Here is a 24,029-nt window from a genome sequence, read left to right on the forward strand (position 1 = left end):
GAAATACAGCAAAGGTTATCACAGAGCAAAAGGAAACATGATTATTCTCTGCTTCATTATGGCTAATGCCACGTACATTAGTACATGACCTTTGAAATAGAACCACATTATTAGATCCACATATACCACTGTTATCCATATCTGTCACAGCAATGTCTCTGCCTTCCTGGTATATTTAGCGGCTTTGGGGTGAATGGGAAAAGAGGAGGATAATTTGTCCTAAGGGAATACTTCTTCAGTAACAGGAGAAAAATGTGACACCTAGTCATTTCGTCTTAAAACGTATAAAATGTGTGAGATGTTGCCCATGTTAAGTGTTTACTAAAAAGCCTCAGAGAGCAGTGGGTTGAGCTCCCAGCAGTGTTAGAAGAGCTGCACCTGTTGTCACTCAGTTACTACACAGATCTCTCAGGCAGATTAGTTCTAAACCACAGGGCCAAGTAAGTCTGGGTGTGCTCTATTTTACATACCCTGTCTGCATTCTGCTCATTTCACCTATTCAACAGCTCTTTAATTGCATATGCACAAACCAAAACATGTCAGGGTCTGTTCCATCCACCCAACTGTGCAAATCCCAAGTTCCTAATATTTACAACACACAGCTTTTTATTATTATTGCCTTTGACCCAAAGTCTATGAAATTCCTGCCTGCCCAAACCCATTGTCTTACTACCACAGTGCAATATGACTCTTGCCTGAAAAAGGTTTTCTTCTCCTAACAAAACATTAAACATGCCAAACAAAAAAAGGCAGGTGGGGAAGCCTGTTTGGGACAACTAGCAGACACATTCCAGTTGTACTCAGAGGCCGCAAAGTTCAGTCTTTGCATGTCTGAGGACTTAAACCAGGCCAGTAAAGGTAGCAAGAAAACTATGGTATTCGATGTAAGCAATTCTACTGTCTTCATCCTTTCTATGCTCTGGATAACACTTATATTCATCACAAATAATAAAACGTAGTCTGACTGCCATTTCAGGTTTTTTTTAAGAAGTAACACAGCAAAAGCAAGGCTGTCTCCCTGATTTGAAATCTTGAGAGAAAAAAGATACATGTAATACAGATAAGTATATATAAAAAACTCTAGGATTCATTTCCTTCCTTCTGTATGACGCAATGAAATGCCAGTATTTGTTAACACCAAGGTCAATAGCAATTTTGTCATATTTCACAGGTGAAATAGAATTAAACTATATCTCAATGCTCAAGAGTTAATGTTTCAAAAATTATTTGGATTTTACTGAATTTGACTCTATTATACCTTTCCAAACCATTTCAAGCCAAATTTTTAGGTGCAAAAAAATTATATTGAAGTACTTAAATTTGGCCTAAAGATTTTACAGGTATTCTTTAAAATTTGTGCTTAAAGTACTTGTTTGACAAGATACGCTACTCCCTCCATTTTTTCTGAACACTGCTGACTCAGTGAACTTGTATGGTCCTAAAAGACTCCTTGACAATAACAAGACTAAATTTTGGTGTGCAAATCTGTGAACTTGTTATCAGCAGCTCTGTTGGCTTCACATCTGGAAAGTCAAAAGTCTCACTGGACTGATGGCAAAGCTTCTACCTAAAAATGTAAACCAGGTCTCCCTTCCACTACCCTATATCTCCCTGCCAAGCACATTCTGTGAAAGAGCAAAGTATTCTTTTAGGTAAGATGAAAGCTCTTGGGAAACTTCAGGTACATCACGGCCCTTGAGGGACTGGTATCCATCAAATCTCTGACCAACAGGCCTAAGCATTACACCAGGACTTCAAAACTGATTTATCAGACAAGAAAACACAGGGCACTGTAAGAACTATTGGGGGTTTGCCCAGTTTCCACTCAGATGAAACGGAAATTTTCTCTTTCAAGCTTGTGAGGTATTAGATGACACTTCATCGATGCTCTGGGAGACCTGCACTACAGATCCAGGCACAAAAATGGTCCCTATGCCTCAAGGGGCAGCTGTCCCCAGGCAGGTAAAACAGCAGATGTGGCCACAACTGCTTTTCTTATGCAATAAGCAGAAGCTCCAGCTCTGTCAAAGGTCACACCACGTGAAGAAAAGCACTGGCTAAGCAGGTTTCACAAATACTGCAGAAGCATTTCAAGGCAGACATATTACCAGGGGCTTTTAGGTCTGTTGTGAGGATACTGCATGTAGCAGCAGGACTCTTGACTCTTCTGAGCACACACCACCTCATGGGCGCGCAAAGGTCCCAGTCACAGCCTTTAGCAACAACCCGTGAGCAGGAAAGTCTTTCAATTAGTAAGTAAAAAACAATTGTTTCTGTAAAGAAGAAAGAGTAATTAACTCGAACCTCACTTTAGGATTTGGTGTTCATGCTTTAACACTTAGGATGTTTTTGGCTGCCTTTTTAATCACGGAATTTTCTAAGCAAATACAGTGCTTATTTAAAGGCATGGATTTTATTGCACAAAAAATACAATTCACATTTGCAATTTTCTACACCCACTTCTATAATTAATCTCCTCTGATTACAGCCACTCCCTGACAAGATTCCACATTATATTTAAACCCTGAGTGCCACTTAGACAGAAAGAAAAAAAAGAACGACAGGATCATTTTCAAAGACTACATAGCAGTACAAGGTTTCAAAGCAGCAAAGTACTTTTAATTCTAGTATCAACCTGTTGACCACCTCAACCAGAGCTAAGGGTGACCTCCAATTACCACTACAATAAGCACAGAAGTCTCTTGAGAAATATAAACTGTAGATGTTTCCTATACTCCAGAAGAGGTGTGAGGCTGATGTTGTATTACACAGATAAACCTCGAACTTAATGACATATTGTTGGCAAAACCACTTCAGTGACATTCAGATCCTAATGATCAACCCACACAAGTAAAACGCTGTGTTGGATAAGGTACCTTAAAAATGTAACTTTTGTATATCTTGCTAGTGACATGAATGGATGAATTTGATATGTAACTATTATAAGACAGCTGTCATGTTTTACTTTTTCATAAATATACACACAGACACATGTATTTTCACACACATAAGTATATTTACTTTGGATGGGGAAAATGTACCTGCCTGTAATTGTTTGCTCTAATCTATTTAAACCTGTCCTTTAAAAAATATAAATAAATGTATCATCAAACACTGCAAATGAAAAAGTCATACAACAGATGATGAATCACACCAACTAATATGAGAGTATGCTGCTTTTACTATTTGGAACACAGTGCAAATAAAAAAAAAAAAAAAGGTGTGTTTCTCATTAGGAACACACTAGCAAAAGATTTAAAGGCCTAGACTCTGAAATTCAGTTTTCCTAGAAGAAGTTATGTCATCCGATCTGAAAGGAACCACCCATCTCAAATGCAACATATCGAGTCAGATTAGTCCCTTGTGTACATCCAGTAATTTCAGTGGATTCATACCAGTGATGCATTTAGCTAAACATGTTAAGTTGGACCAGAAAATACAAAATAAGAATATTGTATCCACCCACATACGCCTCACCATGTCATGAGGCAATGGGAAGCAGTCAGGAGACTGCTTGGTTTTTTATTAATTTCATTCTGTATTATATTACAGACAACCAACCAAGATTCAAGCCCATTGTCTTCGGCATTGTTGAAAAACACATAATGAGACACAGTCCTAGACACAAAAATGTCTTGTCTAGACAAATCAGACATAGCATGTGGGACTGGAAATATTAATCCATTCCCTTAGAAGATGGCAAACAGAGGCAAAAGAAATGGAGTGACTTGGCCAAGGGTCAAAGAGTAAACCCCATTCAGACCCCTGAATTGAATCTTGAACTCCAGAGACTCAGTCTAGAGACCCAGGCAGAAAGACACCATTCCGATTCTATGATGTTGAACACTTTAAAACTTTCCTATGCACAGCTACAGTCTAAATCTTTAAATGTGAGAGTAACAATAAGCACACACATATATAAATTTGAATCTCTTTGCCACTGTAAGTTTTAAAAGCTTAATAAGCAGAGCAGAGTTTATAAAAATAATCCGAAAATGGCAAGGCAGATGAAAAGCAAAACTGGAAATAAAGCCCACATATCAAGCTGCTCCAGTCCGGCAGCCTGCCCTCTGGACATACCTCCTGATATTATGCAACATCAGCAGTGTTTCAGTTCAATTTCTTGAGAAGAATACACTCTTTCAAGCTCAGTATTTCAAGTAAACCACTCTGCAATAGGAAGTCAAATAACTATTTCAACTAAGATCTTGTATTTAAAAAACATATCTTCTGTTACCTACTTCAGGCAGTTAAAACTACTAGACAATTAAAATGGAAAGTATTGCTGTACAGAGCCAGTACACAGCCTTCCTCTGGAAGTCTCATCTTGAGCACGTTTACCATAGTTCAAGGCTTCATTAAACACTCAATGAAGCTAGTCAAAAGATTTAGCCAAGACTACAAGTAATGTCAAAAAAAAAAAGCCAGGTTTCAGGCAAGCTCCCTCACCACCACACAGCTTTTGATGGACTGAAATTACTCCCTTTGGCATGACAAATTTCTCCCAGGACAATAACGGTAGCACACCACTACTCACACTCACACATGCATCACCTCCACATCTGTCGGTACCAGTCGGTGCTGCAGTCACACAGATCCTCACATGTCTCACCTATGCTCTAATAGACTTTATTATTCCAGAGGATTGGCATCAGCAGGCTAGAGGAAGATTGTGGTTATTAGCTCCATGACATTTTATCCTTCTCCTGTGTGAAAAGTAAACGTGGGACATGTACCATCAACATCCACGTTGAAGCACCACAAAGACTTAGGAAACACTGGACTTTTCCAGTGGTTTAGAAAGTGTGGCGCGATGCTGAGGGCAAAGTCTGGCCAGCAGCCATGTGGACACTGACCCTATGCACTGACTAGTAAAGCAAATCTCCACATGAGCAATGCTACACGTCACAGTGTGGTTTATGCTCTTTTCATAGAATTGAGTAAAATTAGAGGGGTGAGAAAAAACCCACTCTTACAACCCTACCATTGATATGTTGAGAAAACTATTAGTCCAGAAATCTCTTCACAAGTTCACTATAAAGACACATTTTACTAATTTATGAGTAAATAATGTATCTATTCCTGACATCAAAATGGCTGAGAGGCTAATTTAGCACATTACTTGAATGTATGTGTGAGTATAAAGTCCTGAAGAAATGACAGTGTATTTAATGGATGTTTTTATCAGCTTAGTCAGATGATGCTGAACTGGAACCCAGGCTATCAAGCACTTGTGGCCAGACAAACCCTAAGTGAAACCAGAACAGAAGCAGAGGAATTGCCAAGAGTAGTGCAATAAAAGTTTTAATAACTACATTTTGATGCAGACTGATCTGATTTCACATGCTGAACTCTCAATATTGAGCCCCCCTCCTTTACTTAGGCAAACCACCTTTAAGTATGTCTCAAGTTAGGATGACAGGATTCGGCAGCCATGCGCACCTGAATCAAAGATTCACATCAGAGACTCCTACATAGGCAATGAGGTGTGTTTTTACCTCCAATAACAAAAATCAGTTCAGTTAATGTATAATCTTAAAATCATAAGTCGTTCCTAAATACTAGATAGATTGGGTCAAAATTTACAGTCATTAGTATCAATTTTTAAAAATGTTTTTGATGGTAGATTTAAAGTAAGTCATTTAAAACAAAGGAAAAGCAAGACGGCTTATTTCACATACATCATAGGCTGTACTGCACGCTTGTATTTTAATATTTTATACTACAGTATCAGTGTATATTTAATAATGGTTCAGGTTTAAAGTCCTTTGGAATTGTACTCATGTAAAAAAAGAAGGTAAATTTTTGTTCAAATCTGAAAAGGCAAGGAGATCAACAGTATTATTTGGATAGCTGTGTGATTTTGCAAACCAAAGAAAACCTCGCCAAATAGAACCACACGGAGTTTTGAAACAGGTAATGGGAGTAAAAGCATACATAAATTTCCACTAAATTAAGAATGGGGAAAAAAACAAACAAAACAAACCAGCAAAAACATCTTATGTAAATAAGTAGAGAGAGGATTGGGAGATGAATACTGAAAATAAGGAAGGCTACAGAGTATATAAATCAGGTGTCATTATTCCTCAGAACACAGCAATAAAGACATTCAAACAGACAAGCAATCATTATGCAATTGAAAAAGGGCATGGAATTGAAAAAGGGCATGGGTACTGCTGGCACCAAAACATTAACAGGATTTTTTTTTTTTTTTTTTTTTTAAATAAAAGAGACTATATTACATGGATATCTAGATGGCTTGCACTCATAATAACAGAGCGGAATATAAGCGAACATAAGCCCTCATTAACTGAGCATGATTTAAAAGAACTAACCCCAGAAGGATGTTAACATGTTGCGAATTCTAGGACTCCTTCCTCTTTTGCTAACTCTCAAACAATTACTGTGGCCATGGTAAAAGAGAAGTGACTGGACAAAATGAACCTGCACTTCGACTTGTAACAAACAAATGGATTCTGGGAAAGATGTTACTCTTCTCATTTCAGATGCTTTTGCCTGTTACAAAAGGAAGGTGGACATCAATGGTTTTTACACTCATTTAAATCCTAAAAACAACTTAATCTGGGACTGAACATCCACAGCGCTCTCAGAGCCAGAGCTAACCCTCCCAGGGAAGGCGGGTGATGCCTGAGCTTGCCTGACACTAAACGCTGTGAAAGGTGATGGTTGAACCAGAAGGGTGGTGTTTACCACTACTCTTAACTCTAATGAACCCTTTAATGGAGTTCTAACAATGCTAAAATCTCTGTCTTAGCCTTTCTTGATACTTGAATTATACTGCAATACTTGCAGAAAATACAAATGCTTGCAAATGCTGCAAGCACAGAGAAGAATGGACAAAAAGTCAATTCAAAATCCCTGTATTAGCTACCTGAAAAAAATAAAGAATGTTTTATTCTCTCTTTAATGCTTTTTATCTTTTTAATGAAAAAAAACCCAAGAATTTCCATACTTGTGTGTTTTACAAAATAAGTGATAGAAGTAAAAAGATTACTTCATAGAAATGCTGTACAATTTTTATGCAAGAGAAATTAAGAAAAAAATCCAATGCAATCCTGCAAACTACTATTTATCTATGAACTTGGTCCTACAAAGACTTAGGTGTGAGTAATCTGACCTGAACAAATATTGTCTTTGACGTCAACTGGAGCATTTATATAAGTCACGTGTTTGCATAAGCAACTGCAGGATTGTGCTTGACTTATTCTATATAGTCTTTACTAACTCCAGCAATTAAGTCAGCAATATCAGGCTGTACATTAAGCCATTTTCCTTAGCGTAAAGTGGTTTGCACCTTGACAAAGAAAATTAACTCACTGGTGTTCTAAGGTGGCTCTAGAGGGAAAAGGTCAATTTTCACTGCTACAAGAGACAGCAGAAATCCTAAGGTCAGAATTTAACTGAGTTCTCCTGCCCTGACTTGCCATGGATGGTGTGAGAATGAGGAGGGACAGCACAAGATCTGCTGTCCTGCAGTAATCAGAGATACACAACTCTGAGCTGCAGTAATGAAAAATAGAAATAAATAAAGAAACAAATCTACATCCAGATCAAAAAATAATAGCAAGTGCCACCTAAAAGGCAGCAGTTATTTAAAGAGATTTTTTCTGGAAGAAGGAATAATGTGTTGTACCGCGGGCTAAATCCACAGTACGTTAACTGTCTGAAGATGCTCTTGTCCTATGACAAGTGCTGCCAGCCAGATTGCTCAGCTGGAGCAAGACAGCAGATGAAAACTTCTCTGGGTGGACTGACTTTGATTTTTCCAAATACGCAATTTCTTTATAATCCTTACCAATCAATCTCAATTAATAACTTACAGGCTGTTTGCAAATTATCTGTGTAATACTGAAAGCTTCTCTGGGCCTGAGTGGACAAAAAGTTCAGAGAAGAACGAACAGTGTAAGAACAGTTCCCCAAACATCCATACAACCAACAGTCTGTTCATACCAACATGCTTGGACAGCAAATAAAGGACCCAGACCAGCAAAGCACTTAAGCATATGCTTTAACTTCAAGCACGTGCCTAAGTGCTTTGCTGGAAAAAAGCCCAAAGAGAAGAATTAATATGGTTAACCGAAAAGCCCTTCAGAACTGGACTGACTGCTTTGTTTTTCCATTAACTCTAGTTGCTAGTAAACACAAGCTTGGTCTGAGCATCCTGCCCAGTATACTTAACCCATATCACAAAAATAGTGATCTGGTACAAGCAATCTCTTTATTCAAGGAAGTTCCATGAATTAGAAAGCAAAGGGACTGCAAGACATATTTGGGATTCAGGCTACTCGTAAGGCACAAGTAGAAGAAGCACCCTCATGTCTCTTTGAGAGGCAAACCCATGTGAAGGCCCTGACCATTAAATACTCTTTTAGTAGTTGACCACACAAGCCCACATTGTCCTGACTCTTCCACCTCTTATATCAAGCCCCAAAAAACACATTTTGGAGACCTCAGCAAGAAGGCACAAAACACTGCCACAGGACCGATGGTTTGTCTTCCCCTCCCTGTCTTGCAAAGAAAAAAAATCCAAGCTTGGAGAAGATAATTTCCGACTCTGGGCTTTGGGAATGTGACAGTCTTTTTTTATTACCTCCACCTTCATCCACTAATAACATTTTTATATGCATCAAGTTTACCCCCAAACCAGAATGAAAACAAAATTTCCTAGAATATCTTAAGTAAAATGCATGTTAAAAAATATGTCTGGAGTCCAAAAATGGAAAGATGATTAAGGAGGCAGGTGAAGTTGGAATGAAACAATAATAAAAAGCCCTAAGAACACATCATATATTCATAGCTCTTGAATCATTAAGGTTTTGCATGACAGCTCTCACAAGCACCGGTATGGCAAATTCACTGACTTTTAAGCAGGAGTGAAAGTGGTTAAGCCCTAAGACAAATAATTTGAAAATCTCAGCACAAGTCTGATCTCAGAGAGTTTAAAGGAATGCAGACTGCCCAAAAACACAGCAGCTGTTTGTTTTTTCTGCCACCTTTCCAAGGTTCATGTCTGGAGTGAGGATAAACAGTTCTGAAAAAAAGTTATGTGGAGTTCAGACTTTAAGAAAATAAAGTATCAGACTAGTATTTCTTGCAGAAAGATTAAAAAAACCCAAGCCTTAAATTATTCAGTCCTGGAGGTTTTCAGGTAGAGCTCTCAGGAGCAGAGAGGTACATCGCTTGAGGCTTCAATATATTAAAATGCTTTCTCAAAACCAGTCTGCATTTTCAAAAGCTAGGCCTGATGTGGTTTTCTTGAGCAATATTCCTCCAAGCAGTGTTTCAAATTTAATAAGGTAAGACTGTATTCCCTATTTTATGCACACATGTGTGCATACAGACACAAATAGAAACCTTTTTCAGATAAAGCAACAAGTAAACAAAATAACAGATGAAGCCTTAGAAATCAGCCTGATTTCCATCAGCACAGATATCACAGTTACAAGGCAACTTGTGCTACACCATTATGGACATCACTTGTTATACTGTCCCCCCTTCTTTCTCTCTATTGTTCTCTTTGTGCCAAAGCAAATGAGCATCCACTATAATTAACGTGGCTCTTGATAGGTTAGGCAATTAGAAATCTCTTGACTCAACATTTTTAGTAGGTATAACTGCCATTTGATCCACATCTTTTGAAGAGACATAACCTGAAAAACAAACAGTTAAGAGGAAATTCACTTGGGTTACCAGTGAAGCTAACAGCTAACCAGTGTAAATAAAGATTATCTGTGTTATTACAGGCAGCTCAGAAACAGCAGGAAATTTCAGGCACCATACTGGGATTCAACATCTGTTTATGAACTGTCCTTATACACAAAATGGAGAGTTGTTACAGGGTAGAGTATACAAAATCAGGAAGTCTAAAACAAAGTGGAATCCCTCCAGAGAGCTTTCCTGTTATACTCATACCTGGTGGTATTGGGGCATCAGCATGAGGAATGGTGAACACTAAAGAACTCCAAGTTGTCTTTGAGAGACACATTCAAACTAAACATATCACAGACAAGCAGTATCCAGACATATGAAAGATCCTGTTCATGAAGTGCAAATATGAAGAAGAGTTGTCAGTGTGACTTGCTCATCCACATCCCCCATTTTCCCATCTTTCCAGGGAGATGAAAGCACTATACAGCATTAACCTCATATACAGATGCTGTATTCAAGGAATTAAGGACAACGTCACACCTACTTTTTCAATTAAGACAGGAAGCACACTGTTTCTTGAAAGTAAACTTATATCATAATATTACTTTTTCTCAAAAGAGATTTTATTAGATGCAACAACAAATCAGCATCGAAAGCTCCTAAGTACAGCTTAATGAAGGGAATCTTAGAAGACGAAAACTATAGGAAAATAATATCTTTCCTGGGTATTTTGTGGCATGTTTCCCCCCTCTCATCACATTTAACTAAATATAAAAGCACCTTACTGTGAAGACCCAGCCTCATCCCTCAGAAGAAAGCACTAACCTTGGCAAATGAGGTTGGAAGGAGAGAAGAGTATCTTTCAAAGTTGTAAGTTTGAAAACTGTAAGTTTCAAACCACAGCAAATGGAAGTTGGAGTTTTTTCTTTCTTCCTAATAACATGTACTATATATGCATAAATGCAAGTGGGTTTGGGGGGTGGGGAGTATGAAGGTCTTTCCTACTGTCCTTCCCACTTTGACAAAAATTTCTTGTGCACGGGTATGAGAGGCAATTGCAGGGCCACCTACCACTAAGTCCCTTCTGCTCCAGCAGTGGCACACAGAGCCTGGGAACAACAGCGGCAGAGCCACAGCTCCAGGGCTCTGAGCTGAGCCTGGCAGGTGACACATGGACAGGCGCTCTGAGGAATGTCAGTTGTTTCCAAATCACTTCTCAGGAAGGGACAAAGATACATCTACGCTGCAAAACCCCAGCAAGCTCATAACTCAGGCTAACAAATCTCAGATGGAGCACTTGAACTAAAATGAAGTGGACAAACAGAGGCTTTAACTAAGATTAGCAGCTCCGGGGGTAGTTTAAAGCCGAATGTAAACAATCTGAACCAAATATATATAAAACCCAAATGTTATCTGGAGCCAACTAAGAGTAAAATATAGAACTTCCACTTCATTTTAAAATTAAACTAACAGCCATGGTGGAATCTGAAATTTCAATGATCCTATCCACAGGAGAAATAATTTTCCCATGCACGCAAGGTCTGACAATCAATCAGCATGACATCTCTGCTGTATCACACTGCAATCCTTACTGCTTCATCTGTTTCTCTCAAGTCAGACAGTCAGAAGCCTACCATCGAAATTTAATTAAAAAAGGCAGTAAGAAAATAAACAATCTTCCTTGGAATGTCTTTGATTCTGTAAGTACATGTTCATTTCATCCACTGAAGACTGAATTACAACCTTTCATCTAATGAGCAGCTTAATGGAATGGGGCTGGAATAAAGAATGGGAGAAGGAAAAAACAAATCTTGGTGATTTTGTACAACACATAATATATTTATATAATATTGGGCTCACTATCTGGCAACATCAATTTGCAAGCTACAGTAAAAGTGTTCACTGTCTTAATGCAAGTAGAAGACATAGGCAAGCACTTATACCAAATCAATAATCAGATCTTACTTATAGTTAAAGCAGCAGATGCTCTACCACAAGGCAGAAATGACAGAACATCTATGCAGAAGTGTCTGCTTTCTTTAGACACATTCTTGAAAGCACCGTATCATTTATCTAATATTATTTTTATAGGCAGATGACAGGTCAGGCATACAAGTACACTATTTTAAAGGTTACGGAGCTGGCAAAATTGGTATCACCGCCATGGACAAAGAACCATTTTCTTTTGAAGTCTTCGTGGTCAGGTTATTTACATTTCACAGTTAAAAGGCTCCGCTCTGGATAATATGGATGCTAAAACAAATACGAGAGAAAGTCCTCTGTAAGCTAATGCTACTTTAAAGAGGTAATGTAAATCAACCCTGACACCAGCGTCATCCTCAAGCACGATGAGAATTTCCAGTGAAAAGTTACTAACATTAAACAGATTCAGAGAGTCAGCCAACAAAAATAAAGCAAACGTGTAAGCAAACTGCCTTCCAGGCCAAGACTGTTGTTACAGCCATGTATTACAGTGAAAAGGAGAGGAGGAACACCCTGGTGGTGAAAAGCGTTTGTTTGGGAAGTCTGGAGGAAGAATTGGTCCAGAATAAATAATTTCTAGTGTGATCTGTGAAAATGCCTATGGAACAGGACACCTAATTCTAACTGAATGTTAGACAGAAAGCTGGATGCCCAGCTAAACACTTAAAAGAACATTACCCTTCAAATTATATGGCTCTCTTCCCATCTATAAAATAATAATGCCACTTTCTTAGTTAAGAGCAGCATTTTTAAAGCTGAATTTAAGACTCTTTCATATGCGAGATATTACAGAAGAGTAAAGGTGGTTGTTGTTGTTTTTTAAAAAACAAAAAAGAGGAGCCCCTTATGGAATAAAAAAATTTGACTTAAATACTTTTGAGCACTATACGTACACATATAATGCACGGACTTCATGCTACATAGCCTTCTTCTCCTTCACTGGATAAGAACACTCCTGGAATGTTATTGTTTTCAGGGGGTGGTTTTTAAGAATTTACTGTGAATATATGCATTCTATATGTGCACACTGAAGCACTGCTGGGCCTGTAAGTGACCCAGGAGTTCATAAACATGGCTATTTTCTCATCACATTCAAATTTATGCAAGAAAGCAATTGTTACACAGCTCTTGCTGAACACAGACCTGATCTCACAAGGGACGAGGGCTTTGCATGGGGCTTTCCACAGTGTTTCACATAAGGAAGAGTTCAAAGAAGATGACAAGATTGTTTATACGATGTCTTGTAGCAAGAGGGTCAGATCCCTGAGGGCACTCACAAAAGTTAATGCAAAAGAAACATGCAGTCCTTGAACAGCCAGCCTACATCTGAAAAGAACTGAAATCATTGTAAAAAACAAGATTAAGATAACTGAAAGACCACAAGCTTCTCTGTGGTTTCTGTCTTGTCATTCCTCAGAAGTTAGGGTGATAACTCCACAAACTCCTTCGATACTCGCCCACCCCAGTTCAGTGAAGCACAGTTATCCAGTGCCACCCTTATTTAACTCGTCAGCAAGTCAGATCTCAAAGACTCCAACCCACCTCTTTACAAACTTTATTAAGGGGAGATTATGATCTGACCCTCAGTGAAGCTGATTATTACAGCGTTCATATATATATATATATATATATATATTGCTTCTGCACAGGATCAACAATGAAAGGGTTGTTTAAACACAGCTCCTTTGCTTCGATAGAAAACTGTGTGTACCACTCATCAGCTCAACTAAATGTTAATGACTACTATGGAAAAATAAAAGACAGGGACATTTTCTGATACACACCGTATATTTATTTAAGAGGCTTCTTATGATGTAGGATGTGGCATTTTGAGACTGAAGACCTTTAACAGCAATGAATATATGAACCCTGTTTTGTTTTATTATCTTTTTTTTAAGCACCAGAGAATGTCTTAACCATCACACAGACACACACTCTCACATATACACAGACTCTCAAACTACCACACTAGGCAAGATCAGAGCTTAACAGCCAACAAAACACACATTCAATCCCTGAGATCATTTTCCTGAAATAGAAAACTACATATGTTTCTCAAATTTCACATCAAGCCACTGCACAGCCTGAACTGCAGGGGAGAACAGAGCCAAGCCCGCCTTTGGGCTTAGGGGACTAAGAACCTGAAAACAAGATGATTCTTTTCATATCACCACATTTCTTGTCCACAATCTAAACTTACAAACACCCCCGTTTAACAGCATTTCTAGCAGGGGTTGCTTATCAAGCAGCCTTTGCTTTGTCAAATTAAGACACATCGCCTTGCATTAGTGAGACTCCCTGAGTTCAAAATGACTTCATGGTTGGCTCAGAGTTCACTGTCTCTGTGGCAAGTTGCCAGTAATACATCTACTACTGCGCCTGCCCCCAATCCTTTTCTATACTGACCTAGCTGACTTTTTTTTTTTTTAAGCAGCAAATGAACACAATAGAAAACTAAGGGCTAGATACTGTCACAGCTAATTAACAATCCTAACATCTTAAAAGAAATAACCAAAGTAGTAAATATTTGAAGATCTGAATGCAAGTCTCCGAAATGCAATCTCTCAACGTATGTCAAAGCTGTTGAAAAGGGACAATGCAGTTTTTCTTCACTGTGCAGATACAGTTCGACACTACGAAGGGCTCCTGTTCTGGTGGAAAACACATTAAGCTTCTTTTGCTAATATTTTGTAAAGGGCATTTGTACAATAACAATAGCTAAAGCTTCCTGTTTGCCTGTGTGCTTCCTGGCTAACATTAACAAGACCTGCGAACCATTCTCTTATTTAGCACACAGAACTCTTTCAGTTTACTCTGTAGACTCAAGGACATGTCGTTTTTACATTTAAAAAAAATCCTAACAGTAATAGCCCACATTGCACCTGCCCTTCACAGTCCTGATAACTTTTACAGCCACACATTTCATATTTTCCTACATTGGGTCAGTCTGTGTGTCACCACCAGTCTCCAAAGAACGTGTTTTGAATTCACTGAAAGCCTGATCGACGTGGAATTCTCTCATTTGGCAAAGATATCATCACAGGGACACTTGCTTTTGGCTCCATTATAAGAAATTCATGGTACTTTGGTTGTCCAATCCACAAAAACACCATCCCTCCCCTCCCAACCAGCCCTTCAAGATAATTCTCCCTTCTCCAGAGACTTCTCCAATCAAGTCTGCAAGTCTGAAGTCTTGGGTTTCACTTCATAAACAGGACACAAAACCCAAGTGCAATTCAGGATACTGTCACCGCCACACGGGTTGCAGTGCTAATCAGGAAAGCTTTCTGAAATATTTCCTAGCCCCTTTATTTACAGAGAGAGGTCTAATTTTTAGATCAGACATCTTTTGAAGTAGGCACAAAACATAAACAAGAAGCAGCCAAATGCAAGAATTGCCGCCAAAGGATATACATTAGTCATGGCAGGGCTAGGACAGAAGGGAAGGGCAGATGGCCCCAAAAACTGGTGTCTGTGCTGCTCCAGTCACAACATCTCATTAACCAGGATTGCCCAATCCTTTAAAAATACACAGGCACCCTTCAGATAATCATTTAACTCGCACCAGTTTGCTTTCTCAACAGTGCCTCTAAATAAAGGCTCCTCTTCCAAACTCTCTTTATTTTCAAAGTTTCCAGCCTATCTGGATAAATTATTCAGTGAGAACACTACTAACCACAGTGATGAAATACCTCACAGTGGTAAAAGCAAGCAACCTCATGATCATGTATGTATGTACCAGTTTAACAGACAAAGAACTATAATCAAATCCTCAAAGGAATTCAGCTGCCCAAACACCTCTGAAGATGTACATTGAATTCACTTCTCCAAATGACACAAGGGGCATAACAGAGCAGAGACCTGAATCCAGATTCTCAGATTCAAAAGCACCTTCTTAGCTTTAATGTTTTAGTACAAACTTCCATTACTGAAATTCAGCAATGTACCAGACTATTACATCAGCGTACTCTGCATCAACCCCGCTAACATCAGAGGAGTTCTCTGGACTTAAATCAGTGCAACAGCCACCTCTAGCCCTAATGATAAGAATCTGGAACAGCTCACAAATAAACTTTAAGGACTTAATCACTGCTTACCATAAAGGGTCAGCTATTTAAATGTGGACAAGCCAAGAAACTAGCCCCTTTCTCATAAATGATAGAAAAAAAAAGTCAAGGTATTTTCCTGTTGAAAATACACTATATTAAAAGGATATCACATTCTCATGCAGATATAGCCTGATATTAGTTATGTGGTTCACAGAAATGCATTTGATGACTGCAAGCATTTGTCTTTCACTTTGCAGCCTGTTCTTATCGTAACAATGTGAATTTCAGTCCTATGAAACTGATTTTCTCTGGAGAAACGCATCATCCTGAGATCTGTTGGGAGGAGATCATTTACAAAAGATCCCCCAGGAGTATATGAAACATCTCTGTTACACCATTTTCCCTGTCACGATGGCTAGCAGCTGAAGACCGACGGGAAAAGTATTTCCACAGGAAGTCTCTACTAAATAACACATTACCTTCCCCCAACTATTAACATATATAGAGTGTAAGGGAAAGAAAACAAACAAACAAACAAACAAAACCCCACAACACAATTACTTAGCACAAATATTCATCTCGTTCCAACTTTTTTTGGTAATTTTTGGGAGGTAGCTTATAGTGTGATGTTGGGCACTCTCTGTCTCAATGTCAGGCTGACATTCTTCCCTGTGTTTCCAAATCCTTCTCCACAGGTTTAATATCTCTTTCATTACAGCTCACCTTAAACCATGTAAATCCAATAGAGACTAGCTAATTTTCCAGTGAGTTACTTATGATGGGAAGTGGCCCTGAAGAATGCTAAATCTAAATACACACGACCTTTAATAATTTTTGTGTGAATTCTACCCAATTTAATGGCTGAACCATATTATTTGCAATGTAATTCTTCACTAGACTTCAGAAATACAATAAAATTGCGGATGTCCATCTCTGAGAAGAATTCTCCATCCATAATAAAGTAATCTGTAACTAAAGCAGATAGGTATTCAGATTTTGTTACGACAGCTTTACCCAAAACATCATATAAAGGAAAAGTTATCAGAGGTTATAGATGGTGGGTGGAAGACAGCAGTGAGTCACACTCACCGTAAGTAGAAGTGCTGAGCCTCTGAAAAGCCTTGCTAATGTGTCTGTGAAAAATACAGCTCTCTCTTCCTCTCCACAACAGTATTTCTGAAGTAAGACAACTGGGTATTCAAGTGGCAAAACCAATGTTTATTGTTGTAATCTTGGGGAGCAGGAGAGGTTCCAAAGTTTTAAATTTTTTAACTAAAGAGCTGTCAGTAACTTTTTTTAATGCAGAATACTCAGCCATCTGGATCACTGAGAATAATTCAATGGTCTTTCATCAACCCAAATGTGAAATAACAAAAAATATCTGGTTTTAATATGGAATATTACAGGCAACAATCTTCCAAGGACAATGGGAATCAGTGATTTGGAAGTTATCCTTTACAACTGATGAGTAAAAATCCCCATCACCAAAACAAATTTAATAAAATAAATCTTTCTTTTATCAGAGTCAAGTTATGTATGATTCACAATGACTTGTCTTGCCCTGTGAATAGGCTTCTTTGTGCTCAAATGGAGAAAAGGTGGTAAGAATCTTATACTTGATAAATTCACACTTCCCTGGTATTATAAGCATATGTAGGACAAATTACTTCACCAAACTACAAGGAAAATACCAAGAAAGAGGTGTGCACAGGGGAGAGTACAGGAAGGGGGGGGGAAAAGGTTTGATTCCAATAAAAACCTTTCTCATCCTTATTTTCCTGTCTTTCTTCCTCCTTGTTACCAAGTAAGACATTCCACTAGAGCAAAAAAACGGGTTTGATTTTGGGGAGCACATGAAAGCAGCAAAGGAATATGTACAAGGAACGACTTTATCCAAAAAAGAAGATTCTCAACCAAAGGGTGGGGGAAGACTTTGTCCAGAAAGTCTTTTCCCAACATTCCTTTCTCCCTTAGAATATTCATCAATAAAATCAAAAAGGTTTTAAAAAAAATCAAAATGTCATTCCTAAGAAAATAAACTTGCCAGTAAAAATTCAGGCACCTCAACTTCTGAATATTATCTCCTGTAGCTTTTTTTTTAAGAGAGAGAGAGAAAGATTAATTCTCTGCCCCACCTTCAGGAAGTTACAGATAAGCCAAAGCCAGGCAGGACCAAGGAGCCATCATTAGCACTGAACCCTCCTTTTCAGACCTACTTCCAGAGCAAAACCTGAGCTTTGCTGAGTTTAGACTGTCCTGAAGCCCACTGCAAGCCAGGACAGCCTGACAGCAGCTGACGGCACCCCTACACTAAGTCCATGACATTACTCTTACCCCATCCTTTTCTTCCATCCCCACACCTACAAGTAACACTGCCCCCTAAATTAGACATCCATGAGGGACAGTAGACAGGAGCTCTATTAAGATACTCCAAGCTCATCTATACCCCCCCCCCCCGCCCCGACTTCCTTTTAAACCTCCTGCCATACATTTGGGCTGCACAAAAAGGTTGTAGAAGAGGCTGAAAAGTTTAATCTCAGGAATTCAGACTGTACTTCTGTACAGGTTAGATGAGCATTAGAGAATATAAGTATTAGTTTGTAATATCTATTTGGTCTTTCAGTGTTATTAGTAATATTTATTGCAACAAAATTTCCCAGGAAGAACTGGGGTCCTACAGTGCTGGGCACTAACAACACACCCAAGAAAATACCTGCCCTTCCCAAACACCTCTACAAAAACTATAACCACGGACAGGTACATGCAAGAGTTTCGTGAATGTCTCAGCAGATGGGAATTTTCAGGAACAAGTAAAGAGAAGATGACAAAAAGCTGTACTGTACTAAGCACACTTATCTCCATTTCCATCCAGTTTCCCCACTATTGCAGCACCAGTTGTTAGCAGCGATCCATTAATTCTGCAACTTGTATAGCTGCATAGCTAGTGTAATTCCTATACTACAATACAATCATTCATATCCCAACAGCTAAAGAGTAAGTCATAATGGCAGTTACATTTTTAAGTCTGCAGGAAAGCATTGTTGTTCTTTTACATCTGCTCTCACCAGCTACACTAGGTTGGAGGTTAAGAGAGGCGGAGAGAGGGATTTCTTTTATATGGTACAGCTGTCATTATTAAAAATAAGACAAGCAGAACATGATACGGATCTGGGAAGATCTGGGAAAAGTAGGAACTCTCTTCATCAATGCTGGAGATCCCTCTGCTCAAGCAAGATAAGAATTCTCTTTCAAATATATCACCATTCTCTCCGAAATTGCTTCCCTTCCTTTAAAAACAAATTCAAAATAATATTTGACTCCAGGCTCACCTGGACCATATTCTATTTTAGCTTCTTCAGCCATTAGCAAAAGGTGACCATTAGTACACGTGAACATTTCATTATTTGCTCACACATTTTATCCCATCTATTAATCATCATCTAGCCAAAAAGCCAAATTAAAACCGTGTTTGGAACTGAGATCTGACCAGGGCCCCTAGCCAAGCAAGAAGGGTAGAACAAAGACACTCCTACCATATGTAAGAGCAGATAAAAATGTTCCCCCATCCTATTAAACAGAATTGTGAGTAGACAAATTGCAAGAATCTGTAACCCAATAAAGTAACTATTTTTCTGGGTCATCATGTCCCCTGACCACCTGAAAAATGTTGTCTTCAGGACAGGTTGATAATTTTCTCACACATGACTGTGCCTAAATTTGAGGAGCGCTTGATCCGTTGCAACCTTATACAGTTCATGGGACCAGAGCAGTCACCTTCCTTCCTCTGGTCTCCTGATCAAAGGGTGCTAGTTCTAAATGAAGATTTTAAAGGAGTTTTGTTAAAACTGCTCAGCAAGTATTCTAGGACGCTTAGGAAGCAACACAGCTGCTGTATTTTACAGCGAAGTTACCATTTTAAACAAGATTTCACCAGATGCCTCCCACATGGCAAAGAAGTCTTTTCTTCCAATTCTCAAAAAAGTCAAAACATTTATCAACAAAAACAGATTTTAAAGAATTGTTAGAAGCATATTTCATGGTAACTAAAACAATCATATTTATGTTTCAAAATGGAGTACAAGACCAATTAACTGACAGTTGTACCAAAATACTGAATCTGTGAATTACTGTGCTCACACGAATAACTTGTGTTCAGGAATGCACAATGGAAGCAGGAGATAGGTTCAAGATGTTTTGGAGCAGGCTGAATTACAGACGGACGTATATAACAGTATGCCCAGTCAAAATGAATTAAAGTGGAAGCACACATAAGAAAATAGATGAAGATGACAAAATCATGCCATTATAATTAACATACCTTGCAGTGACACCTGTGGCTTTCCAAGATAAGAAATCCGGAAGATCAAAGAAGTAGCCTGCTTTGTCCCAGCATGATTCCTGCAAGTTCTAACAAAAAAAAATTTAGAAATGCAGATATTAGAGGCCGGGCATGATCATGTCCTTATTTTAATGAAATTAAGAAACGTGCCACATATGTAAAAATGGCATTTTTTCCAGACCAAATACTCTGATCATCCAGACTGCTCTCCTCACTTCCCAGTGATTTACAGCCTGAAGAACTGAGCCTTTCCACCACCACAGACCGATCACAAGAAAAGAGTTTCCCATAAAGAGTTCATGGAGGCACATGTTTCAGTGGACTAACATGGGCTCCCTCAGTTCCCCATCAGTATCAGGGAAGTCTCAAAGTCAATAGACAACTTTCTCAAAATAGTATTTGCTTGAAGAATGCCCTGCTTTCTAATATAAACCATTTTAAATTTAACATTTTTGAATTATAAGTACAGGAAAAAAAACAAACAGCTCTGTTAGCACAAGAACAAAGCTTTCAAATCTATTTCCAAATGACTGAAATATGACACATGCTTTAAGCCTGACCTGTAAGATTTCACTGAAGCTTTTTTTCACAGTTGGGACATTCGGGGGCTCTCAACAGCCTGGATTAAACAGTAACCATCAGCTTTAAATCCACACGACATCCCTACAGTCGCCATCACAGCACACACAAGAAATCACATGAACAATTAACAGAAGTTTATCTTTTCAAACTCTGCTCCTCTGCAAAATTTCCTTGAAATGCATAACAATACAAAAAGCAGTACGAATGCCCAAGTTTCTATCTGAAAATAAATTCTACCTTATTTCTTCAGCTGAGGAAATAACTGAAGAATTGGATAACCCTCCAGTGATACCTGTAAGATCCAGATAGCCATGTGACATTTCCAAAATCCTAAAAAAAAAAAACTCTTCTACCAAGAGAGATCATTTACAGAGAGTTTCTAACACTATACTCTGCAGAGAGTTAGTGGTTCAGAAAGCAAGAGGTGGGTCATATCACCTGGGCCAGGCTCTGTTCTTTGTTCCTATCTCCAAAACGGAACATTATGAATTCCAGAAACTAAGGTTCAACTGGCTAAGTACAAAAAAAGCACAAATTTGTTAGTTTTGTACCATGTAAAAAATGTCTTCATTTAGTTCTTCAAAAGCTTCTAAAATTCACTGGGTTTCTACTGAGTTCAAAAAAGAAATGCTTCAATTAAAACTTTTTAACTTAAAGAGAAAAACCTTTGGGTGTCTGTTCCTAATCACTTGGGTTTAGCTTACCTCCTAGACGTATGTGTCTGCTATTAACATCAAATTTAACTTTATATGTGAATGCAAAGGTGTTACATAGTTAACACAAAGGTCATTCAGCCTGACTATTTTGATAATATAAGCCACTTTGTATGTTAACATACCTGACAGTCTGCAAAAAGCAACAGTAGTTTGGCTGTTAATCAGAAAACAAATTGCATTAACTGTCCTCTTCAAACAAATCTGTTTCAAAGGTACTTCTTGGATCCTTATTCTATTACTTCAAGAATTCCCAAAAGCCACATGTTAGTGACACTAAAATGTTGTTTCATGAACATCCAAATGATTCATTCTTTGCCATCTTGTTGCTTTGTCATCACTAATTAGTACAGAGAAAAAAAAAAAATCATAGCATGCCCTGATGCTTTTTCCAAGCAAATTTAAAAGTCTCCATGTTTTCGACACTCACTGAAGTTAATTCTAATTTATTTTCAGTCACAGTCAGGAATCTGTGACCACATTAAAAGGATTGTGGAAAAGATCTGGGAACGTTCCCAATGCTGTATTCACATCCTGCAACTCACTCTCCAAATTCACTTGTAAAGAAACTAATTCAATCTTTCTATTTTCCAGGGATACTTATGGAGACCCCTTTCTTCATCTCTTTCTCTGATTGTGGTTTTTTTGTTGGTTTTGGTTTTCAATTTTTTGGTTTGTTTTTTGTTTGTTTGTGTTTGGTTTGTTGTTGCTTGTTTATTTTTTAACAGCTATACCTCAAAAAACAAAATTTTGTAAGATCCTTACAGATAACCCCAAATACCCAGGGGCAAAGAGTTTATGAATTATGAAGCAGAATGTCTTCCTAGACAAGAAGGTTTAGGAGTGTGAGGGATGGGAGAACTGACACAGAGCACATGAAAGGCCTCCATTGCCCATTTATTCCTTGACAACTCAGAAGATTATCACGAAGCCACACTGCACAATTTTGTATTGTGTCACGTGTATTTGGTCACTTCTTAATTGGACTGAAAATACACACACAGGCAGAATTTCACATGAGCTCCAGCATCCCATGTGATTTTTTTGATACACCTACAGACCTGTTCTCCTTAGCAAAGCTGCAAGAGCTTTCACATCCATATTTTACTGGTTTGCTGAGGAAGGCTGTTTCTGTACAGGAAACCTTTGATTTCTAGTCTTACTGAGTATATAATTTTCTTGTAAGATGAAGTGATCTTCAGACATCTAATGTTTGTGAAAACATATTTTTCCACCAGAAGTAAAATGTGTATATAAACATTGAAGAGGTTCTGTCTTTCGTTATTGCTAATACAGACTAAATATTAATAAAATTATCTTAAATGCCATTATATACAGCCTTTGTATCAGATCCCTGTTGGCCACAGGGTTAACTAAAGACAGACTAGAAGCAAGACGTCTGACTTAGCACAGGGTATCAGTCTGAATTTCATGGCTGCTTATCAGCCAAAACCCACAAATGTAAAAATCATCCCAAACTGGTGTGTTAGAAACCTAGATTAAAACCAGGAGGGACAGATGGAAGCAAAAAAAAAAAAAGTTTTACCATTTAGAGTAAAAAACAAAGCTGGTGTGAGCATTCAAGTTCCGCATCAAGACGTAATCTAAGTCATCTGAAAATCCAAAAAGAGACTCATCCACTGAAGAACTGTCTGCTTTTCCCAGTTCAATCCCAAATATTAATCTCAGTCACCCAGGCAATATGTAATAGTAGTCTATGTAGCATATCAATCTCTCCTCTCCTAAATTACAGAAAACAAATATACATCATGTGAAAGGAAGAAAGATGACAACTGAAGACCTAATGCACACACTCATAGGGATGTAAAAACTTATGTCCCATGCATAATTTCAATTCAGACAAAGCAAGGACTTAGAACTTGGATCTCCCACACTTTTGATCATCTGCCAAGCCATGTGATAGAGCTGTTCTGAGGTACCCAAGACATGCTCTGAGCAGAAATTCTGTTTCTGCCAGAGCCAAGGCTGCAAACTGATAAATTCTGCAACTACCAGTTGCACTCAAATCAATCAGTAAAACATTAACTGAATTATCAGATTCATCTTCCGGCTGGAATTGGGGTGGGTCAAGAGGCTTGGAAGTAACCTCTTAGGGTAAGTCTACAGCTGCAGGTGGAGAAAACTCTTTGCTGCAACACACTCTCTGTACCACCCAGACACTGTCTTAGGACACGTGCATGTATTTTCAAACCCCTGAGGCACATGGAGCTATAGCACCACAAGAAATAAGTTGCATTTTTTTTTAAATAATATACAAATTTCGTTTTACATTACAGACCTAACACTAGACTCTCTCTATCACCACATGGTCCTCACAGGCAGAGAAATACAATGTTCCTCCTCAGTGGACCACAGATGCGCAGTTTAACAAGAGTGCCCCACAGGCTATACAGTAGTTGCATTCAGCTGATCATTTACTGTAAACAACTGTCCCTGACATGCAAAATCCACTTGCAGTGATGGCTTTGTCATCTGAACACCTACCTGTAATCACAAACATCAAGATCACCCAATGAATTTCATGTAGACTAACCACAAGGCGCTAGAGGGTAAAATGATTTGGCACTAATCAAATTAAACTGAATATAAGGCAATACAATTCAAACAAAAGATCTCAAAAGACCTTCATAGATAAGTTTCTATGACCTTCATACATTAGTTTCTTAATTCAAA

General features: G+C 38.3%; 1 protein-coding gene across 42 annotated transcripts in view; it reads right to left on the reverse strand.

Moving 5' to 3' along the window:
* Positions 1–24,029, reverse strand: part of FGGY (FGGY carbohydrate kinase domain containing) — a 309,627-nt gene that overhangs the window by 92,112 nt on the left and 193,486 nt on the right. For 41 of the 42 annotated variants that reach the window (XR_010474282.1, XM_065072026.1, XM_065072063.1 and 38 more), the window contains one exon: positions 20,020–20,108. Coding sequence is in view for 40 of the 42 variants with exons in the window: in XM_065072026.1 (XP_064928098.1) it covers positions 20,020–20,108 (89 nt within the window). In the remaining 2 variants the exon portion in view is untranslated. Of the gene's footprint in view, positions 1–4,612; positions 4,916–20,019; positions 20,109–24,029 lie in introns of those variants that run through there. The other variant, XM_065072066.1, reaches the window with a different exon arrangement.

This window comes from Columba livia, chromosome 8 (genome assembly GCF_036013475.1).
Source record: "Columba livia isolate bColLiv1 breed racing homer chromosome 8, bColLiv1.pat.W.v2, whole genome shotgun sequence".
Classification (NCBI taxonomy): domain Eukaryota; kingdom Metazoa; phylum Chordata; class Aves; order Columbiformes; family Columbidae; genus Columba; species Columba livia.